The sequence below is a fragment of the Neodiprion virginianus genome, chromosome 1 (assembly GCF_021901495.1).
Source record: "Neodiprion virginianus isolate iyNeoVirg1 chromosome 1, iyNeoVirg1.1, whole genome shotgun sequence".
Lineage (NCBI taxonomy): Eukaryota > Metazoa > Arthropoda > Insecta > Hymenoptera > Diprionidae > Neodiprion > Neodiprion virginianus.
In genome coordinates this window covers 9,244,895-9,266,127 of record NC_060877.1, presented here as the reverse complement: position 1 = coordinate 9,266,127, position 21,233 = coordinate 9,244,895, and the positions used below count along the sequence as shown (strand labels likewise).

Sequence of the window (21,233 nt, the reverse complement as noted above, 5' to 3'; positions counted from 1 at the left end):
GGTGACACAACAACGCAACTGGGCGCAACCAGTGGACGCAACGTTCAAGTTGCTTTGAAGTTTAAACACATGTGCTCAGTGTCAGCAGCGGTTGAACATAACCTTAAAAAATGGTTAAGGAATTGTACAGGGAAACTGCGGTGGCCCGCAAAATGTAAGTTTGACAAGTAACTTTTTTAGATGAGATTTTGGCAAACTCTAGCAAATGCCTAAACTTTCTATGAGACAAGTCTGACGAAAAAATTCACTATTCTGATGATAATATGCTTATGATATCATGTCATGTACCTAACCTCGAATACAACGGACAAATGTGAACGTTGAATAATTTTTTAACGCAATTTCCCCAACTATTGAATCATAATGATTGAATTCGTAAGAACTATGATTGATTGATTGTTTTTTTGATCTGTTGCCACATTTTCAATTCCCTGTTAAATTAGGATTACGTGTATTCGTTTTTTTACAGTTTATTCTTTTAATAAACACTCGTTTTTGAACTATCAAACATTCAACTTTTCTCTATAGTTCCCATGTCACGTTTGGAATTGACAACCGTCATAACATGGAGCGGCAAGCCCATATCCATGTCGTCTCCAAAAATCTCTACAGTCAGGACAGCCATCGTTCGCCAGTGCCTTATGGTGTTCTCGATAGAAAAATGGTATTTAAATTGATGACTTTCAGATTAAAGACCTCAGTCTTTAACTGAGATAAGTCTGCCCAAACTGAAATAAACGACTGTCTAATTTTTTCATTACAATGGTAGAAATTGTTAAAATTACTATCATGTTGTGTGCTCTGCAAAAAAAAATCACCATCCTGTTTACTCAAAGAGCTATGCTCAATATTTTTACAACTTGAAATATGCTCACTACTCTAATTTTCTCTCTAATCGTACTGATCAAATTTATTTAATTTCCAACTATGAAGGGAACATGCTCCAATCAGGACAGCTGTACCACATGTGGTAAAACATTGAACGAATGTATCGGGCACTTTGGATACATTGATTTGGAACTGCCAGTATTTCATGTGGGATATTTTAGATCTGTGATAAACATCCTTCAAACAATATGCAAGGTGAAGTTAATTAGTGCATATAAATGAAGAAAAATTCAATTTCTAATTTTACACTTCTTGTTTAGAAATGTTCACACGTGATGCTGAAAGAGACAGAGAAAAAAAGTTACATGTTGCGTGTATTGAATCCAAATATAGGATACTTGACTCGTAAAGCACTGAGAAAACAAATACTGGAAAAGGCAAAGAAAAATTCTACGTGTCCAAATTGTGGGGATTTAAATGGAACAATTAAAAAAGCAGGGTTGTTAAAAATTGTTCATGAGAAATATAAGAACAAAAAAACAGTTGATATGGCGGTGAAACGAAGACTGGCCGAATATAACAATGTATTGGAAGAGAACAGAGAACTAGAAGGGATTCTTCAAAGTGGACTGCTTCATGTCTTGAACCCCATTGAGGTCTTTACTGAAAATAATAACTCACTACCAATTATATATCTGTCAATGAAACAAACATTTTTTACAAATCTTACGCCATTCAGCCAGAACTTATCATGTATCATTCGTTAGGTTCAAGGTATCCTGGAGCGTATACCAGTATCAGATGTGCCTCTTCTGCTAATGAATCCTGACTGTTCGCTACCAAAAGATTTAATTTTAACAAGAATTCCCGTGCCTCCAATTTGCATTAGGCCGAGCGTTGTCTCCGACGTAAAGGCAGGCACAAATGAGGATAATTTAACAATGAAACTGTCAGAAATTGTCTTCATTAATGACGTTATTCAAAAACATAGACAAAGCGGAGCCAAGGTGCAGATGTATAACGAAGATTGGGAATTTTTGCAGTTGCATTGCGCTCTTTATGTCAATAGCGAAATGTCCGGTATCCCACTAAACATGCAGGTTAGATAACTTGTGCTATTTCATCTATTCTAAAATTATGTGAATCAGAAATTCTTCATCGTCATTGTTTTAATAGCCTAAAAAGTCTGGTCGAGGTTTAGTTCAGCGCCTCAAAGGAAAACAAGGCAGATTTCGCGGCAACTTATCTGGAAAACGTGTTGATTTTTCGAGCAGAACTGTGATTTCGCCAGATCCCAATTTACGCATTGAACAGGTAGATATTTCATTTTGGTTTTATAATTAAAATCAAGCTGGTGGTCGAATTTCACTACTATTTGTTTTTAGGTAGGAGTACCGATTTATGTTGCAAAAATCTTGACATATCCAGAAAGGGTGAATGCTTCTAACATAGAATTAATGCGTAAATTGGTGCAAAATGGTCCTGACGTTCACCCAGGAGCTAATTTTGTACAACAAAGAAGTACAGAATTTAAAAAATTTTTGCGCTATGGAAATAGATTGAAGATTTCCCAGGAACTAAAGGTGAGATTCATTAAAGAGGAAAAGAAACTCTAAACAATTCAATAACAAAATAACATCTAGCTTAAATCGAAATTTTATTCTCAACATGTAATCTTCATTTGATTTTTCAAAGTATGGAGACATCGTTGAGAGACATCTCCGAGACGACGATGTTGTCTTATTCAATCGACAACCTTCACTACATAAGCTCAGTATAATGGCTCATAAAGCCAAAGTATTAGAACACCGAACCTTCAGATTTAACGAATGTGTCTGCACGCCTTACAATGCCGACTTTGATGGTGATGAAATGAACCTACATTTACCACAAACTGAGGAAGCTAGAGCCGAGGCACTAGTATTAATGGGGGTAAGATACAAGTTTCTTACGAATTCCAGTAAAAAAATCAACAGGTAATAGCTCATAGTAATATTTTTTGTAATCCTATCCATGTACTAGATTACATGTATTTATTTGATTTCCTTGGGACTTGTTCAGAAATTTATTCGCGATTTAGGACTTGATTATTTTTATTACCAAGCTTTGAAAATATTCTTCATCTTAGTACCTTTACAGAACAAATCAAATTTAGTAACACCGCGAAATGGCGAGCTGCTGATCGCTGCTACTCAGGATTTTATAACTGGTGGATATCTTTTAACGCAAAAGGATACATTCCTCAATAAATCGCAAGCTTGTCAATTGGCGAGTTGTCTTCTGGCGGGAGATGATGCATCAATGAACATTGATCTGCCAGAACCAGCTATTATGAAACCAGTAGAACTGTGGACGGGTAAACAAATTTTTAGTTTGATACTAAAGCCGAATAAAAAATGTCCAATTAGAGCCAACTTGAAAACCAAGGGCAGAGCATACACTAGTAACGAAGAGCTGTGCATTAATGATTCGTGTGAGTATTATACTGAAAGTTGTACGTAGTAATGAAAATTTTTTTACTCATATCTCTACAATAAATTTTTTTTTTTGCCACAGTTGTAATAATCCGTAATTCTGAACTCCTCGCTGGATCTATGGACAAGTCTACGCTAGGTTCCGGATCTAAGCAAAATATTTTTTACGTTTTATTGAGAGACTGGGGAGAAGACGCTTCAACGACAGCTATGTGGCGTTTAGCTCGAGTTGCAAGCTACTATCTTATGAACAGAGGTTTTTCAATTGGAATCAGTGACGTCACACCTGGACAAGGCCTGCTCAAAGCTAAACACGATCTTCTTACTGCTGGGTTAATATCAATTCCAGTATTTTAGAGTTCAAACCACAAACATCATTGTATTTCATAGTAAACTCGTTATTTGTCGTTTCTCTTGCATATTTAATGGAAAAGGTCTGGAAAAATATTATCCTTATTCTTCACAGGTATTCGAAGTGTACTGAATACATAACTCAAATGGAATCTGGAAGGTTGATTTGTCAGCCAGGTTGTTCTGAAGAAGAAAGTCTGGAGGCAATGATTTTGAAAGAATTATCTGTTATTCGTGATCACGCAGGAAAAGCCTGTTTGAAGGAACTGCATCCAAGTAACAGTCCCCTGGTCATGGCTCTCTCTGGTAGCAAGGGCAGCTTTATTAACATTTCACAAATGATTGGTAAGTCTTCTATGTATAATCCTTTCCTTCAACCTGAGCTTTTTCTTCTTACGGCTACAATTCTGATAGTAATTACACGTATTTTCAGCTTGCGTCGGACAACAAGCTATCAGTGGGAAACGTGTACCAAACGGGTTTGAGGATCGTGCTCTGCCGCACTTTGGGCGTCATTCCAAAGTTCCCGCAGCCAAAGGCTTTGTAGAAAACTCATTCTATTCTGGTCTTACTCCAACTGAATTCTTTTTCCACACAATGGGAGGCAGAGAAGGTCTCGTAGACACAGCTGTAAAAACTGCAGAGACAGGATATATGCAAAGAAGATTGGTCAAAAGTTTGGAGGATCTTTGCCTCCACTATGATATGACGGTCAGAAATTCTGTCGGAGATATTGTGCAAATTTTGTATGGCGGAGATGGTTTAGATCCAACGTACATGGAGGGTATTTATGTCGTATTATCTGTTTCTGTGCTCTGTATAATGGTGTAAATATCGCATGACTTGGATCTTGACTGTCAGATTTATAATTTACTAGGAAAGGACTGTCCAGTCGATTATAAAAGAGTCTTGGATCACACACGAGCAAAGTCTCCCTACAGAGATGAGCAACCTTTGGATGGAACAAGTGTAATTAGTGCTACGACTGAGCTGTTGAAATCTGAGGACTACTCATGCCTGAGTGACGAGTTTAAGCAAGAACTAGAGTATGTCTAATAATTGAAAAATCTTCAGTTGCTTGAGTTGCGTCCAGGGTATTTTCTAGTAAATTACTAAACATCATTTTCTTTCCCACACAATAGAACATTCCTGAAGTCCGTCGCGCACAAGATAAATAGGCTGCGACACAATGCTACGTCAAAATCCTCAGCTGTTCAACAATTGGAACGTCTCACGGTATCTCAATTGGTGGAATTTATGCATACGTGTAAGGAAAAATACATGAGAGCAAAGATTGAACCAGGCACAGCGGTTGGAGCTCTTGCTGCACAAAGTATTGGTGAACCAGGCACTCAAATGACATTAAAAACTTTCCACTTTGCTGGTGTCGCCTCCATGAATATTACACAGGGTGTTCCTCGTATAAAAGAAATCATTAATGCTAATAGTAATATCAGTACACCTATCATTACCGCCGCTTTGGTAAGTTACAATAAAATTGACGTGTGTCGTAATTTTTCACATACCATCAATTAAGACTTAATGGACCATGAAAAATATCCATTATATTTATAGGAAAATGATACAGATCCAGAATTTGCAAGACGAGTTAAAGGTAGAATAGAAAAAACAACATTAGGTGAAGTTACGGAATACATCGAAGAAGTATATCTACCAGATGACTGTTTTCTTTTAATTAAGTTAGATGTCGACAGGATAAAACTTCTGAAATTGGAAGTTGATGCAAATTCTATTCGTTACTCGTAAGTCAATTTCTAATTGAATATAACTAGAATTCATTTTAAAGCTACAATTTCATTTTATTATTCATTGCAGAATTTGCACATCGAAACTTCATCTAAATCCAAAACTCGTCAATGTAAGAGGGGATTCAATTATTACAGTGAATCCTAACAAGCAGAAACTTAACATAAACTATGCTCTCATGCAACTCAAAGAAACTGTTCCAAACGTTGTCATAAAGGTGAATTCTTCCCGTATAATAGGTACATCTCAATTTTACTGTGGCAAACCAACGCAACACCTATTCTCATACCCTTTCAATTCACAGGGTCTGCCGTCTGTTGCCAGAGCAGTAATTCACAATGACGACTCCACCGGAAAGACTAGATACAGATTGTTCGTTGAAGGTGATAATATGCGCGAGGTCATGGCCACGCCTGGGGTCTTAGGGAAAAAAACTACATCTAATAATACGATGGAGGTAAAAAGTGATTCTGGATTGTACGTTTCGCATTGATGAACCTGTTTCGGTTTACTAAAATACGAATCCTCAGGTATTCAAAACATTGGGAATTGAGGCTGCTCGAGCAACGATCATGACGGAGATCAAATTAGTAATGGAGAATCATGGTATGAGCATAGACAGGCGTCATCCTATGTTAGTAGCTGATTTAATGACTAGCAGAGGGGAAGTTCTTGGCATCACCCGTCATGGTCTTTCTAAAATGAAAGAGTCTGTGCTCAACTTAGCCTCTGTAAGTATTAATCGAAAGATAATTAATGTAGTATACCTATGGAAATACTACAGTAATAATTCTAAAATGCGCTGTGAAATATAATCGATTCATTAATTCCATAACAGTTTGAGAAAACAGCAGACCATCTATTCGACGCAGCTTACTACGGACAGAAGGATACCATCTCTGGCGTATCCGAGTCAATTATCGTTGGTATTCCAGTCCCTGTTGGCACAGGAATCTTCAAGTTACTTCACAAATATCCTTTTTTGACTATCAGTTCATATATGTATTTCATTTGTATCTCTCTACGATACTTCAGAACAGTGAAATCCACATTAGGTGATCAAAAATCAACTTTAGAATTTGCAGCAAGATTTGTATTAAAAAAAAAAGAAGTTTTTTCGAAATATTTCAAATTCGCGTAGCATTGGAATTCACTTTCTGGAATGCATGATGCAACCAATACTGTGATATTATTTTCCTTATAAATAAAATACAGCTGAGGATAGTAAACCTGAAAGGAGACAGCTGATATTTGATGACCCGCAATATCACAAGAAGATAACGAAACCTACCACGTCCTAGCTACTCTAATCTCAAACTTATTTGTAAATGTATTTATTATATGAAAAATAAATATAATTTTTTTATAAGACATTTTTCAATATCCAATCCTGAATACTTTGCAAAGAATTCTGTATCATTTACTGTTCAGTCAATAACGTTTCACAGTAATAGAGGGGACTAAATTGTGCAGAGTGAAAAATTAGATCTACGTATACATTTGACTAATCACAGCACTGACAGGTACGCAGCATAATAACAAAACTACTCAATATATGTATTGCTGGTTGCTAGGAAGCAATAGTTTGTTTGATCTAAAGACTGATCTCAATCTATGTTCACATACTGCTTTAACTACAAGTAGCTCTAGTAATTTCTCTTATGCGGGATCCTGTCATGTTCATTCAATACTGAAGTATAAAATAAAACTATGCTTCAAGTGATTTGAAAGTTAGCTTATCAGGCCTTGGCTCATCCTTTTCGATACAGTTTTGTATTAGTTTGCACCGTGCATCTAAAATTGTCAAGTTTGTTTATGAAAAGAAATACGTAATGGTAAACGAAAAAGAATTTTGGACAGAAATTCGGAAAGACATTCCAAAATATAAGAACAGAAAACCAAGAGTTGTACCTGCGTTTACAATACAAGCGTTACAGGTACAATACTATTTCTATAATGCGTAATTCCACTTTATTGATTAATTTCAAGATGTAAAGTGATTTGGAATAAATGTGTGACAAGTTGTCTCTTGAATGAGTCACTTTTTACAGGAAAATACAATAGTTGCTAAACCACCGCACTGTGGTTTGTATAAGCCGTGTCGACCGAAGCCATCAGCGTTTAGAAAATACTACACAAGCGGTGTGCTCCCAATTTCTTTGGAAAATGAAGGAAATGGACCAAAAATTGGATGGAAAGTCGACATCGATAAGCTGGATTTTCATCACTACCTGCCAATGTTTTTTGATGGAATGACCGAAACCGAAAACCCTTACAAGTTTTTAGTAACTCAAGGAATTGCTGATTTGCTCGCTCACGGTGGACCAAAAATATTACCAGTGGTTCCGCAACTTATCATACCCATAAAAAGTGAGATCAAAAACAAATATATTGCTAAAAGATTTTTTCCAGGCAATAAGAATCAAGAGTAGGAAAGGGCTTAATCCCTTTTTTTAACTCAGTTTCTCACACTACAATAATTTCGAGTCATATTTATTGACCTAATTATTTAAATATTACATGCAGCTGCATTGAATACGAAAGTCCCAGAAATAATCTGTACAACAATGAAGATGCTACAACATCTCGTGCGGTCTGCCGATTGTGTTGGAGAGGCCCTCGTTCCTTACTTTAGACAAATATTACCAGTCCCCAACTTACTCAAAGACAAAAATGGTACGAATAGCAATTCTTAGGTACCGATTAATGACTCAATGGGTAAACTGTAATCTTTATTTAAAATATCATCCTGCAGTCATAACAATGATTCATCGCATTTTAGTCAATCTGGGCGAAGGTATCGACTACTCCCAACAAAGAGGAGATAACGCTGCGGACGTGATACAAGAGACACTGGAAATACTAGAGAGATATGGTGGCGAAGACGCATTCATCAACATTAAATACATGGTCCCAACCTATGAGTCCTGCATGATGAATTGATCATAGCTTGTCTCAAATGGCTATTAATCTAATTTGAGCTAAGAGTAATCTCCAAAATTTCTTTTATCCACAAAGTATCAACAACCAATTGAGATTATAGAGAAATCTAAAGCAAATAGAAAATACCACTAACGTTAGCAACGATGCATAGAAAATGTAATCATGTACGCATAATGTTTATTATAATTACAAAAATATGTATGACTCCCACTGTAATAAAGTGAAATTGAGAAAAAAAAAAACAAACATTATTGTATTAATTTCTTCTGTGGTATACAGGAAGGTGAAAAATATATTTGTAAAACATATCAATGTTGTAAATTCTAAAATGCGATACTCTAATTCCGATTTTTTCAGTGACGTTGGATCATCACCTAGGAATATTTTTCACACGTATTTGAACCGACATAAACGCTCTAAGTTTCAAAATTAATATATTTACTGAAGGCAAATCATGTGCTACTGCTGTTATTGTCTTATAACTGTTTTTCTACAATTATATTACATATTAATAGAAAAAAACTAATTCTTTTTAAACCTTTGCAGAATCCTCTTTCAAAGTGACCGTTCTGTTGAACACAAGCTGAAATGTTAAGATAAAAATTCGAAAATCAATGAAATAATTTTAAGCTATTCTAATATCTATCTTAGCAATGAATCTAAACTCAAGCGGCAATCTATACGAATAGAATTAGTTGACTGTCAAATCTGAAATCCAATAAAAAGTCAATAGTGTTTCTAAATGCATCATTACTGACCTTTCCAGGTTTAGTGTCAGGATCAACAGAGAAGAAACCAATTCTTTCGAACTGATATTGAGTAAAAGGCTTCGCGTTGTCCAATATTCCTGCATCAACATACCCAACGACTTCTTTTTTGCTCTGTGAATTGATATCACTCAAATATCCGTTGGGAACTTCGTTTTGATCTTCGGGATTTTTATGTCTGAATCTGCAAAAAATACGAGTAGAAAAAAAATGTCAAATCTTTACAGTAAATATTTAAATGAAATTACGTGGAAAAATGAAAACTTACAAAGGCTCGTATAATCTGACGGATGCTAATGATGGTTTAGCTACCCAGTGTATAAATGCCTTGGGTTTATTTGTATCTGATACAGCCTGTTGCTTGACAATCAAATTGGTAATATTACCAGAGGCATCTTTTTCCACAGATTGCAAGGTAATAACAACACCAGCGTGTTTCAATCCAACAGATTGATTCGGAGTCAACCGCCTAAACCCTTTTTCAGCATTCTGAAAAAACAATAGGATTGAGAGAATAAAGAAATGACATATCAATCATTTTCGTGTGAACAAATCTTCAATTTTCATCTACCTCTTTAAAATCAGATTCCTCTATGTAAACGGTATCATCAAAAATGATGTCATGACGACCCTTTTCTGGCTCACTAGGAAAATCTGGGACATTTATTGTACGTGGGCCTTCATCAGAATAGTTACTAATCGTCACTCTGACGGGATTTAAAACAGCCATCATTCGAGGTGCGGTGATATTGAGGACATCTCTAACCGCTGCTTCCAGAGCAGCTGGATCAACGACCACTTGAGCACCGGTTACTCCCATTTGAGCGCAAAAGTTATTTATAGCTTCCGCAGGAAAGCCTCGCCGCCGTAAGGCTGTTAAAGTAAATAATCTACAACATACGTAATTATAGGTTTAAATTATTACATTACATCTGAAGTTGAGGATTTCCTAATACCTCACTTTGGAAATCCTTGACGTACTTTAGAAAAAAAAACTCTACCTTGGATCATCCCAATCGTTCACAAATCCTTCATCGATTAGTTTAGCAATTTTTCTCTTTGAGACCACTGTATATCCAACATTCAATCTTCCATATTCCCATTGTACCGGGCAATAGATATCCAGTGCGTTACATAGCCAATAGTACGAGGACCTCCTCGATTGAAATTCTTTTGTACAAAGAGAATGAGTGATATTCTCCAAGCTATCACACAGGCAGTGTGTGTAATCGTACGTAGGATAAATACACCACTGATCGCCGGTTCTGTGATGCGGAAAATATTTTATTCTGTAGGCAACCGGGTCTTGTTTACCTTCTTCCAAAGTCAATTTCATTCTCAATGTAGCCTCACCCTCTTCCAATTTCCCATTTTTCATATCCTAAATGGTTTTTAGTTAATCATACAGAAGCTGGATTCAGATTTATGGTCATTGTTTTCCAGTAACATAAATATACCTGAAATAATTGTAAACTTTCGGAGATCGGTCTTTCGCGCCACGGACTAGGTGGTGGGTTGAATCCTTTCATTTCTTCACTTTTTTGATGACAGACGTATGCAAGACCTTTTTCTATAAGTTTTATAGCCCATTCGTATAACTGCTGAAAATTATCAGATGAATAAGTGATCTTTGCCGGTTTGTATCCAAGCCATTCTACCATTTCCCCAATGGCGATGAAAAATTTCTCTTCTTCTTTTTCAGGATTCGTATCATCATAACGTAGATAACAGACTCCATCGTGGGCTTCTGCATAGCTATAGATTAAATTGAAAGGATACTATCATCAAGATGATACAAGCCAAGAATTTGACAATAAATGAATAGATAATCAAATACAATTCCTACCCAAAGTTGATGTTTATGGCTTTTGCATGACCGATATGAAGAATCCCGTTAGGTTCTGGTGGAAATCTTGTCCTGACTTTACCTCCGGTAACTTTCAAATGTTCTTTCAAAAGATTATGAGTATTAGAGGTAATAACATATCCCTCAGTCTTATAATTTTCCCCAGGTTTATGAAAATGAACTTTAGTTTTCATCAACTCGCTTATTGTTCGGGCCTCAGATGATTTCTCTTCTTCAATTTTCTCTTTTTTTTCTTCAGATGCATCGTAGTGAACATACAAGCTAATTTCAGTCAGATATTCAACGCATTTTTATACTCATTTTACAGAGTTGAAAAAGAAAATTCAAACCATTGCAATACATTCTTACCATCCATCTTATCACTTTTCTTTACAGCTGGCTTTGCTTTGACTTGCTTTTGTTTAGACACTGGGGCTAGATCAGTTTCCGATTTAGGTCCAAGGAGAACGAGTAGCTGGATTTCAATTTCACTTTTGACAGCCTTTCCATCCGCCCATTGGAGAATTTTACGTACCTCTTGCATAAGAGGACCAGAATTGAATCGGTATCTGGGACACGAATAAATGTGGCAAAAATATGGGAAGTGTTTAAATTTAAAGAATTCCAAATGATTTGCTTTTCTTTGCTGTCAAAATTATGTATCACCTTTTTTCCAAAATTTCATCTTTGTGTTTCTCTATCAATATCTCAACTTCACGTTCAATTTCTTCCGGAGTTACAACAACCCCGACTCCGCAGTGCTTTTCCAATTTTTCCACACTTACAGTACCTTCGATATTTTGTAATAAATACTCCAATGCAGCGTCTATCCGTTGAGTTGTATCTAGCTTTCGTTCTGCGACTAACTTTGAGAGAAGAGCTATGTTGTGCGAAATCTGGAGCTTTATTTTAGATGCTAGATGGTACAGTAATGTGCCAACATCCGGGTTAATAACACCATACTTATTAGCCTGCAGAGAATTATGTTTAATTAGTTTTTTAGTATAATAATTGTGGTGTGGAATAAATGAATCATTGACAATTATGCGAGTTTATTTATATGATTTCTGGTAAAATAATTTCATATGTAATTAGCAACATAATAAATTTTCTCAAATTTGGAGAAATAGTTATTTGATTTCTCTGCGAACATCTGAATCGATACAGTTGTGTATCAAACATCTAGGACACACAATTTTCATACTTTCCTACTCACACATGTGGAAGAAAAGAAGCAACAACTGCATATAGCAATTGATACAAGACCGCACTCGCCCATACATTAATTACAAAATGCATCTGATGACGAGATGAATAATGACGAGTAAAGAATTGTTACAAAAAAATAACGTACTTCGCGGTGAAAAACGGGAAATTGGAAAGAGCTTTGCAATTCTGGCTAATAATCAGGAGTGTCAACAATTTATTGCAATCTGTTGAAAATTTAAGCCGGCAAATACATGCGAAATTTGAGGTTATGTCTCACTTCGGCAATGGCGGATTTCAAATGTTTCGACACTTGCACATTCTTCAGGGTCTCCTTGGCCTTCTGTTCGCTCAATCCGAGCGATTGAAACACTTTAACGTCTTCCTCGGCGCTTGTACTCGTCATGATTTAGGATTGTTAATAGAATTGTAAAAAAATCTGGTCTACCATACGTCAATCCACACGTGCTCAAGGGAGAGACATAAAAAATACCGATCGTGACGTAGGCTCTTGCAGGTTAGTCGGCCCGTTGACAGATGGTGCGATTACGCGTATTCCAAACCCCGAGATCTGAATAAAAAAAAAAAAAACTCACTCATTTGGGAATGATTAGCGTGGCCGAAGAAGAGAGAGAGAGGGGGAAATGGATCTTGACCGAAAATGGACTCGCCTGCATTCGTGGGTAGGAAAATAATCGTAAAGTTTACAAACAAGGCATTGTGATTCTGAGTATATCTCAAGATTATGACACCCCGCCCTCAAAAAATGAACTACTGTATCCTCTCTCATCTCCTCGGTGTTAAACAAAGGCATTGTTCTCGTCTATAGAAAGGTCTGTGCTCTAGAGATAATTTATTTATTTCCCCTCAATTGTGATTCATTTCTTCTTCATTTCGTAGTACGACGATCATGCGGAACGCGAATGTAAATAAAGATCATATGATCTGTCAGCTGTCGCTATACTCACGATGAATTTCCAAAAAATTGTCTTCTACCGATCGATTAATAATAAAATACTATTCATGTTGTATGATAATTATATCTAATACAACTTGCCATTCCCATATATATTAACACGCTTTTAGTTATGCTCCAAAGTAGGTGACATTTAATTTTAGTCTCCCTTGATTTTATCTACATCAATAGAATTCTATTTTTACTCTGAAATGCTGCTCTAAAATTATAATGTTACGACATTTTTACTACTTCAAACTTTCATTATTTGACATTTCCATAGCAACTAAGCAACGTCGCATAATATATGATTCCAAACTGCTAGTATAATAATTATTAGATATCTCCATAAATTATCGTTTGGGGATTTTATACCTCAGCTTCTTGCTACACACGAAATAGTTTAAAAAATCAGTTAGAAAAACACAATTTTACTGATAGAAATCATTGAAGACTTTTAAATTATGTTTGAATTCCAAGTAGTTTTCACAGTATAAATCGCTAATTATTAAAGAATTTACAGTCAATATTAAAAGTGATTAATACCCAAACGTTTTGGTCTTCCAAAATAATTTGGTTTCAAATATACATTTTGCGTAAAACATTGTTTGGAATTTTTAAAATGCTTATTTAAAATTCCATTTCCTTGCAGTATTGTTTAAAAAAAATTTTTCTACAAAAATCCTCTTTCTTATTACAGGAAATCATGTAATAAATAAAAAATAATGGCAACTACAACAGAGGAAATAAAGTGTGGTAACTTTTTATTCTACAATACCTTTGACTCCGCTAATTTGGCCAAAGTAGAGCAGGTCAAGGCTGCAGCAGATCCTCCTAACAATGGTAATAGCTCAATTCCTCTGTACGTATGAAATGAAATAAAGAATCTGCAAAACATAAGGGCAATCCTTGATTCCATTGTAGGAGGTGTTGAAAATGATGGGAAAACATGCAAGAGCTCAAGTTCCGATGAGGTACCAGATTACGAGTTCAATGTATGGACAAAACACGATTGCCATGGTACAGACTATCAAAATACCAATAGGACATGGTTTTATTTTGGTGTTCAATCCCCGACGCCGGGAGTTCTCATTAAAATAAATGTAATGAACCTTAATAAGCAAGTGAAAATGTTCAGCCAAGGAATGTGCCCCGTCTACAAAACTGTACCTGGACATCCCCAGTGGGAACGAATCCGGGACAAGCCATCGTTCCGTGTAATGATACTTGATTGAAGAAAATTTGAAAATTTTGAACATCACAATTATTGTCATTGGCAACAAAAATTGATATTGCATCAATTTAGAAATAATTTTTTTCCACCTTGCAGATGGACCAAAAGGGCAACGAATTCATTCTTTCATTTGTGTTTCGTGCGGCGGAAAATATCAAGGCTATTATATACATCGCATTCACTTATCCATTCTCTTATACAGACTTGCAAAATTTTTTAAAGAAAATAGACGCTAAGATGACAAAAAAAAATCCCACAGTCGCAGATGACATCTATTATCAGAGAGAATGTGCTATCATGTCTTTGGAGGGACGGAGACTCGACTTGATTACGATTAGTTCACATCATAACATATCATCCGAGAGAGAGGCGAGGCTGAATCGATTATTTCCAATAAAGGAAGAAGAAAGACCGTTCAAGTTCAGGGGAAAGAAGGTGCAGTTTACTTCTTGCTTGCAAAGCTTCTACCAATTTCTTAAGACGCTAATAATTTTTAAAAAATCTGTAATCAGGTCATTCTTATAAGCGCCAGAGTTCATCCTGGGGAAACTCCTTCAACTTTTGTTTTCAATGGATTTTTAAATTTACTTCTCAATCGAGATGACCCCATAGCTATTAATTTGCGCCGTTTATACGTCTTCAAAATGATCCCTATGCTCAATCCTGACGGAGTTGCTAACGGTCATTATCGCATGGATACCAGGGGTGTAAATTTGAATCGAGTATATCTTAATCCATCCTTCAATGATCATCCTACCATATACGCTGCCAGGGCAATAATTAAGTAAGAAATTGAACGTGTACGAAAAAAAATGCGAAAACAATTGAGCTTTCTAAAAATCCCGTTCAATCTAAAATTATAAAAAGTTAATTTTTCAATGCGCTTAGGTACCATCATTACAATTATGAAATACCAGAAGACGAATTGAGTGCTGAAAAACAATCGGTAAATATTAATTTAGAAGTTGGTCAACACGGCGTTAATGTGATTGGACTTGCTGGCTCTGTAACAAATGTTATTCGAGATACAACAAACCGATTGCTTCAACAGGTAGTTATCATAATTATGTCGCAATTCTTTTACAATTTGATCCTGAACATCCATCTTTCTATGGTGAATATGTAAATCTAACTATCGTTGATGCAGATAATACTTCTTAGGTAACATTGATGACATTGGACGAAAAAGGCAAAGGTGAACCAGATTCCGAAAAAGTGTGTAAATTGATGGAAGGAATGCCGATTCAGACATTGTGTGGTTAGTTTTTACTGCAGAATAAAATAATTATATTCAGATATTACCTATGCTGAATTTAATTTCTATTTAAACTCATTACAAACTCTACGACATTATTTTTTATAAAGGGTATGGCGAAGGTTCTGTTCAAGAATCAGAGACAAAGGTGCAAATGCATGAGGAAGAATCTACCAAGAAAGCATGTACAGCTGTAGGTATCGGACGCGTACCTACTGATCCGGAAACCTCAGGACTATTTTTGTACATCGATTTGCACGGACATGCCTCGAAGAAAGGAGTATTCATGTACGGAAATTATTTTGACGATGCAGAAGACACCATCATGTGTATGCTGCTACCAAAATTAATGTCAATCAATAACGCCAATTTTCATTTCACTTCCTGCAATTTTGCCGAAAGAAATATGTACTTGATGTAAGTACAATTATATTGTTACCTAAATGTAGACGAGAGCAACGATTGAAATGCACTTAGAATGATGAAGGAAATATTATGTTTATAAAGCTGTTGGTTCAAGTAGCCATCCCTGCTTAAAACGACACAGATCTGCTACAAATTGTAGCGGATTGTAGCGGATCTGTATCGTATCCGACAGAGATCCGACAGTCTGTGTCGGATTTTTTAAGCAGGGATGTATCAAGTGAAAATGTAACATTATTCAATTTGTAAACATAACACCTTCCATGTTATACAGTGACAAACGAGATGGTATGTCTCGTGAAGGTTCGGGAAGAGTAGCCGTTTATAAATTGACAGGTTTGGTACGAAGCTATACCTTGGAGTGTAACTACAACTCTGGTCGAATGGTAAATTCAATCCCAGCGAGGGTTCGGGATGGGGTTAGCAAAAATCTAAACCCCATATTTGTTCCACCAAAATATTCACCATCGGTTTTTGAAGAGGTACGTAAATATGCTTCCTGAAAAAATGGAGTGTAAATGGTCAGTTGAAATTTCACATTATTACTTCTGACAATGAGTTTGAAGATTGTGGAGGAGGATTTATAGCTCATTTTAATAACAGACGTTAAAAAAATTACATTTACTGGATCAAAGCCTTTGTATGTTCTATTTTTCATTCCTTCAAGTCATTACTTTGACCCTGCAACTTATTATTTTTCGCTCTCATAGGTTGGAACTGCCTTAGGACCATCAATCCTAGATCTGACGACAAGTAATCCCAATAGTCGTCTCCCGAATAGCCAATATCGTTCACTGAAGGGTGTTCGTTCATACCTAAAGTTAACTTATGTCAACCTTTCGTCGTCGTTCAACCGACCATTGAATAAGGTAAATTCAAATACAGATGACAAAAGTGAATATATAAACACCGAGATAAGGCAATGCATTACGACTTAACAATTTTTGTATTTGTTACCTTTTTTGTTAGGTTTATTCCTCTTTCAGTACATAAGTTAAAACTGTGAATGAAAATCGATATATTTTTACTGTCATCGTTTTCTTTGTAATGACACTTTTATTAGCGGTACTTTGTACCTTTAGATCCTTACTTTACTTTGGAATGTGCCTCTTAGAGGCTCTGAATAATTTTTAATATGTAGCATTGAATGCTTATAAATTCTACATACTGCAATTTCCAAACAGGGATTGATTTCCAGCACTGTTTAAGCCATAAAGGCATTAAAACTTTATACAAAGGGTCAAAATTTTAGTATTTGAAACCGAATATCACTATCTCTGCCAAATATCGGTATCACTTTATAAAAACAGACTATACCTCATGAAATTGGTTACATAACCACATTTTTTCCAACTTGTACCTATCTGCTAAAAACTAATGTTAAAAAAGCTCAATTGATCCCTGTTTATTCGGATTGTTGATAACTATTACTTTGTTAATGTTGAATTACGAATGTAAAGTTCGTTCATGTTTATTCAATATTCATTTTATTACTATAAGTTGTGTTTTACCTATATTATTGTTGACGAATATAGGTACTAACGTAAAGACGAAAATGTTAATTAACATATCATTCCTACAAGAAGCATTTCCCATTTTTTTGTTGTAGTAATTAATACAATTTGTGTTGTATTTATTAATTGTTAAACTCAATTAGGCCAAAGATTTTAGACAAAGATCGAAATACATTAGGCAAGTTATTTCTGAAGCAGGTAATTACTGCGACTGATTAGTTCAAAACTAAATAAATACAAATAATATAGCATCATAAATTTATCCATAACGGTAATGATCTGTGATAAAAGTTTTCCAGTTGATGTAAACGAATTTCAAATTAAATCTTGCCTTTGAATTTATTCATAATGTTATCTGCGTGCTGCAGCCACGTCACGGAAGATTTATTTAGAAAACGACAATTCATTCGTTGAAATCGCCCATTCTGAATGAGAATTGACAATAACAGAAAACTAGATCTTCAGAATATTAAAATAGACGTAAAATTTATCTGATCCTCATAGATTGTAACTAGTAAGTGAGTACCAATCAATTTAAAAATAAATAGAGATCAGAGAATTTGTACCAATTTACAAATCTCATTAAGCGTTAAGTGTAGGAATTTATTCCCTCCATTTGATAAAAGCCGTATAATCTACACTGGGGCCTGATTGAAATATTAACGGTTTCGAAGTGTGTCGATTCTAATTCCCATTAAAAGTTAAAAACTCGTTTTAGACAGATTGTGAGCATTAGTATCTTTGATATTATCCATAAATTACCGATTCCGACTTTCAAATGTACACAATGTGATTAAAATGAACGTGTCTACTTAATTATATTCGTACTCTTTATAAAAAATTTAATCGATGGATTGTTTGTTAATTACTTTTCCAAGCAACACCATATCTCAGAATCAGACGCACAGATTATTTTCACAGATTTGCGTAATACTCAAATGTAAAATAAATTTTTCTTACATTACACTCGAAGACCAAACACTGTTTGAAAGGCTGATAGATAATATAGACAAATTTCAAATTCTATGACATATACAACAATACAATTTTGAATCACTTTCAGATGTAATCATTTTCAATGTCAATGTACTGTCTTATAAAATATATCAAATATACATATGTATAATGTGTGAAGACATATATACATATATATACAAATGTGTAAATAAATTAAAATTTTGTTAGGACAGATTTTTATGCTTTACATTTTCTTTGCACCTGCTTATGTCATCCTGGGATCTCCACAAACTCATTTGTATCTTGCTATTATGAAGGAATTTTAATACTAACACGTTTCAATTTTGTCATATCAAACAACATTTAAATCAGATATCAAGTGATGTTATCATTGGCATAATAATATACATTTTCTTTTATGGTTTCATACACATTTATTTAGTGTGATGATTCGCTGACAATGAGACGATTTTCTCTTAGCTTGATACAAGTCAATGACCCGCTGAGTCTGTACTAATGTTTGTTCGTTTATGTAAGCATAATTGTTGAAAAAGACTAATCAGTTATAAAATAGAAACGTAAGTCGAAAAAATTGATTGCAAACCATTCTATAAACTTTCCAGAATTATTTAAATGGATCTTCCCTGCTTTTATTCCCATAACGTTATTTCTTTTATTCTTTCAACAGAGTTCAAGTGGCGTCATTAGTACGGATCAATCGGCAATAGAACCACCCGAAGTAAAGCAGAATTGCGTGCCAGATGAGGATGGAACTGATTCGTTGAAAAGTGATATAAATCTGGCAGCAAAGTCTAATAAGATAAGACGAGCATCCTCTATTTACACAAACGTGAAGAGGATTATGAGCAGCAAACGAACGAGACCAATCACTGGTCACAGAATGCATAAAAATCAAGACAGCAGTAAACTCGAGGAAAAAAATGTATCTTCGAATATGAGATTATCCTCAATTGCTGTAAGAAAAAAATTATTGAAGTCTGCCGATTATATTCCAAGTATAACATCAAACGTGGCTAATATTCGATCGACTTTAGGGCCAGCTAAAACGGCAAAGCACAAACGAACGGCTAGAAAGTTATCTATGAGTAATTACAACCACGAAATGACCAGCGACGAATCTAGCGTCGTTAAACACAATTCAAAACGATTAAAAATAACATCATCAAAAATTGTTAAAACCCGTCCGGAGATTGGAGAATCGTCGAAATCTGCGCCTTCGGAAAAGACGGTGTCTAAAATGTCGTCACGGGCATATTTTCTGTGCAATAAGCAAAATACTAAAAACGTATTTGGCAGGGTGAGGAAACCTTTCGTTAAAGTCGAACAGGCGAAGTTAAACAAGTCTTCCAAGATGAAATTAAAACGAAAGAATTCTTTAATCATTTCTAAACTATCTGGAAATGAAGTAAATAAAGAAGTCACAAAGTGATATGAAAGGGTGTTGATTCGGAATCACTACTGCAAAAATTTTCGCTGACGTTGCTATAATAGTTTAGTCTTATCGTAAGTTTTTAGTACATTAGACATGCATGTATTTCGTTAACGCGGATGTAATCATAAGTGAAAATATCAATATGATTTGGAATATAATTTGTGATTGAGCATCGATATATTCACGCAATTAACGTCTCATCGTTATATCCAAGCAGATAATAACTACATTGAAAAGTATGTCGTGATATGATTTATATAAATGTCTGAAATATATTTAAACAACAAAAGTGTATCAGACATATGTAAAAAAAAAATGGAAAAAATTAAAAATTATTGCGTGAAAGACAGAAAGGATATACTGCACTTAAATGAGTATCAAATGAAAGTCTTTCTAAATAAATTACTAGGAATGTTTGAATCTCTTATAAGAATCTATAACGTTGTGCGTCCTGTATAAAATTTTAATTTTCATGTTAAAATATACCTGTAATATACATGCACTATGTACGCGTTGGTATTTTGTTATTGTGATCTGTTAAATTAATCGTAGAATGTTATTATATTTATTAAAAATTTTGAATTTCATTATGTGCTTAATAATATATTGATTTAAAATCTGCAATATCTATAATGTACAATAACGAGTTTATTAGAAGGTGCAATATGTATATGTATGTGCAATTAAATCTCAGATCACTTCAAAGAGCACCTAAGTTATTATAATGTATGTACACGTTAACTTATTACTAGATCTGTAGTACCATATGGATTGTGATAATTTGTCATGAGTGGTTAATCATTTTTTCGATTCATTCGCAAAATATTCAACCCAAAAAAAAAAAAAAAAAAATTGGTATTTTAACCATAAATTTGTATATTCGATAAGACACGTAATATCGTATGTTCATGTCGCATACAGAAAATTCAAAATTACACATAATACAAAGATTGTATACCGCAATTATACATCAATTTATTTTTGTTCAATCTCTCCCTTTCCAAGCTTCCGCCTCGCGATATCGAGTTCTAGATATGCGAATAATCTCGATAAATCGTAGAATTTTCTTGCACGCAAGTGGAATAGAAAATTCCAGTAATTTTCTTCGAAGATAATTTGAAAAACTCCGGGAGGTCAGAACGAACGCGAATTCTAATTGAACCGAGAGCAATTTCCCGCGGGAATTTATCGCAGGAATTCAAATATCCGAGCCGCTCGCATTCCCGCCAAAGCCCGCGGATTGGTCACGACGTGAATCCT

The 21,233-nt window shown here is 35.0% G+C and overlaps 4 protein-coding genes across 6 annotated transcripts; 3 read left to right on the top strand and 1 right to left on the bottom strand.

Annotated features, from left to right (window-relative positions):
* The first annotated feature begins 1 nt into the window (after position 1).
* Positions 2-6,789, top strand: LOC124301562 (DNA-directed RNA polymerase III subunit RPC1). 2 transcript variants are annotated; one of them, XM_046756766.1, is made up of 20 exons: positions 10-154; positions 529-664; positions 934-1,083; positions 1,149-1,484; positions 1,596-1,928; positions 2,005-2,142; positions 2,214-2,411; positions 2,524-2,760; positions 2,968-3,301; positions 3,385-3,634; positions 3,769-3,998; positions 4,087-4,437; positions 4,531-4,699; positions 4,796-5,135; positions 5,229-5,416; positions 5,490-5,637; positions 5,725-5,877; positions 5,951-6,151; positions 6,259-6,392; positions 6,634-6,789. In XM_046756766.1, the coding sequence occupies exons 1-20, from the start codon at positions 111-113 to the stop codon at positions 6,719-6,721; spliced, it is 4,158 nt and encodes a 1,385-aa protein (XP_046612722.1). In that variant the 5' UTR covers positions 10-110; the 3' UTR covers positions 6,722-6,789. The 2 variants fall into 2 exon arrangements, with proteins under 2 accessions (XP_046612732.1, XP_046612722.1); XM_046756776.1 differs by lacking the exons at positions 5,951-6,151; positions 6,259-6,392; positions 6,634-6,789 and having other exon boundaries at positions 2-154; positions 5,490-5,659; positions 5,725-5,846.
* A 247-nt stretch (positions 6,790-7,036) lies between these two features.
* Positions 7,037-8,564, top strand: LOC124301825 (parkin coregulated gene protein homolog). Its single transcript, XM_046757305.1, has 4 exons — positions 7,037-7,357; positions 7,472-7,790; positions 7,947-8,096; positions 8,203-8,564. Exons 1-4 carry the CDS (start codon positions 7,253-7,255, stop codon positions 8,361-8,363), a joined length of 735 nt encoding a protein of 244 aa, XP_046613261.1. The 5' UTR covers positions 7,037-7,252; the 3' UTR covers positions 8,364-8,564.
* A 290-nt stretch (positions 8,565-8,854) lies between these two features.
* On the bottom strand, positions 8,855-12,718 carry LOC124301576 (probable glutamine--tRNA ligase). 2 transcript variants are annotated; one of them, XM_046756802.1, is made up of 10 exons: positions 12,463-12,718; positions 11,643-11,947; positions 11,346-11,545; positions 10,977-11,229; positions 10,588-10,885; positions 10,132-10,511; positions 9,702-10,020; positions 9,399-9,619; positions 9,122-9,314; positions 8,855-8,946 (listed from the first exon to the last, which is right to left on the bottom strand). In XM_046756802.1, the coding sequence occupies exons 1-10, from the start codon at positions 12,586-12,588 to the stop codon at positions 8,896-8,898; spliced, it is 2,346 nt and encodes a 781-aa protein (XP_046612758.1). In that variant the 5' UTR covers positions 12,589-12,718; the 3' UTR covers positions 8,855-8,895. The 2 variants fall into 2 exon arrangements, with proteins under 2 accessions (XP_046612758.1, XP_046612768.1); XM_046756812.1 differs by lacking the exon at positions 12,463-12,718 and adding an exon at positions 12,193-12,295.
* Positions 12,719-12,749: 31 nt separating this feature from the next.
* Positions 12,750-20,847, top strand: LOC124301568 (cytosolic carboxypeptidase-like protein 5). The gene is made up of 11 exons (XM_046756789.1): positions 12,750-13,015; positions 13,838-13,980; positions 14,062-14,354; positions 14,468-14,806; positions 14,884-15,155; positions 15,260-15,422; positions 15,533-15,629; positions 15,737-16,043; positions 16,324-16,531; positions 16,760-16,918; positions 19,209-20,847. The coding sequence occupies exons 2-11, from the start codon at positions 13,863-13,865 to the stop codon at positions 19,968-19,970; spliced, it is 2,718 nt and encodes a 905-aa protein (XP_046612745.1). The 5' UTR covers positions 12,750-13,015; positions 13,838-13,862; the 3' UTR covers positions 19,971-20,847.
* The last annotated feature ends 386 nt before the right edge of the window (positions 20,848-21,233 follow it).

Coding starts and splice junctions, on each gene's coding strand:
- LOC124301576 (XM_046756802.1), bottom strand. CDS start 12,588: ATGACGAGTACAAGCGCCGAGGAAGACGTTAAAGTGTTTCAATCGCTC. Junction 11,948..12,462: donor TGAAATCCGCCATTGCCGAA/GTGAGACATAAC, acceptor AATTCTCTGCAG/GCTAATAAGTATGGTGTTAT. Junction 9,620..9,701: donor AGGAATCTGATTTTAAAGAG/GTAGATGAAAAT, acceptor TTGTTTTTTCAG/AATGCTGAAAAAGGGTTTAG.
- LOC124301568 (XM_046756789.1), top strand. CDS start 13,863: ATGGCAACTACAACAGAGGAAATAAAGTGTGGTAACTTTTTATTCTAC. Junction 15,156..15,259: donor GCTGCCAGGGCAATAATTAA/GTAAGAAATTGA, acceptor CAATGCGCTTAG/GTACCATCATTACAATTATG. Junction 16,919..19,208: donor TCAACCGACCATTGAATAAG/GTAAATTCAAAT, acceptor TTCTTTCAACAG/AGTTCAAGTGGCGTCATTAG.
- LOC124301825 (XM_046757305.1), top strand. CDS start 7,253: ATGGTAAACGAAAAAGAATTTTGGACAGAAATTCGGAAAGACATTCCA. Junction 7,358..7,471: donor TTACAATACAAGCGTTACAG/GTACAATACTAT, acceptor CACTTTTTACAG/GAAAATACAATAGTTGCTAA. Junction 8,097..8,202: donor CTTACTCAAAGACAAAAATG/GTACGAATAGCA, acceptor ATCGCATTTTAG/TCAATCTGGGCGAAGGTATC.
- LOC124301562 (XM_046756766.1), top strand. CDS start 111: ATGGTTAAGGAATTGTACAGGGAAACTGCGGTGGCCCGCAAAAT. Junction 3,999..4,086: donor TAACATTTCACAAATGATTG/GTAAGTCTTCTA, acceptor ACGTATTTTCAG/CTTGCGTCGGACAACAAGCT. Junction 4,438..4,530: donor AGATCCAACGTACATGGAGG/GTATTTATGTCG, acceptor ATAATTTACTAG/GAAAGGACTGTCCAGTCGAT.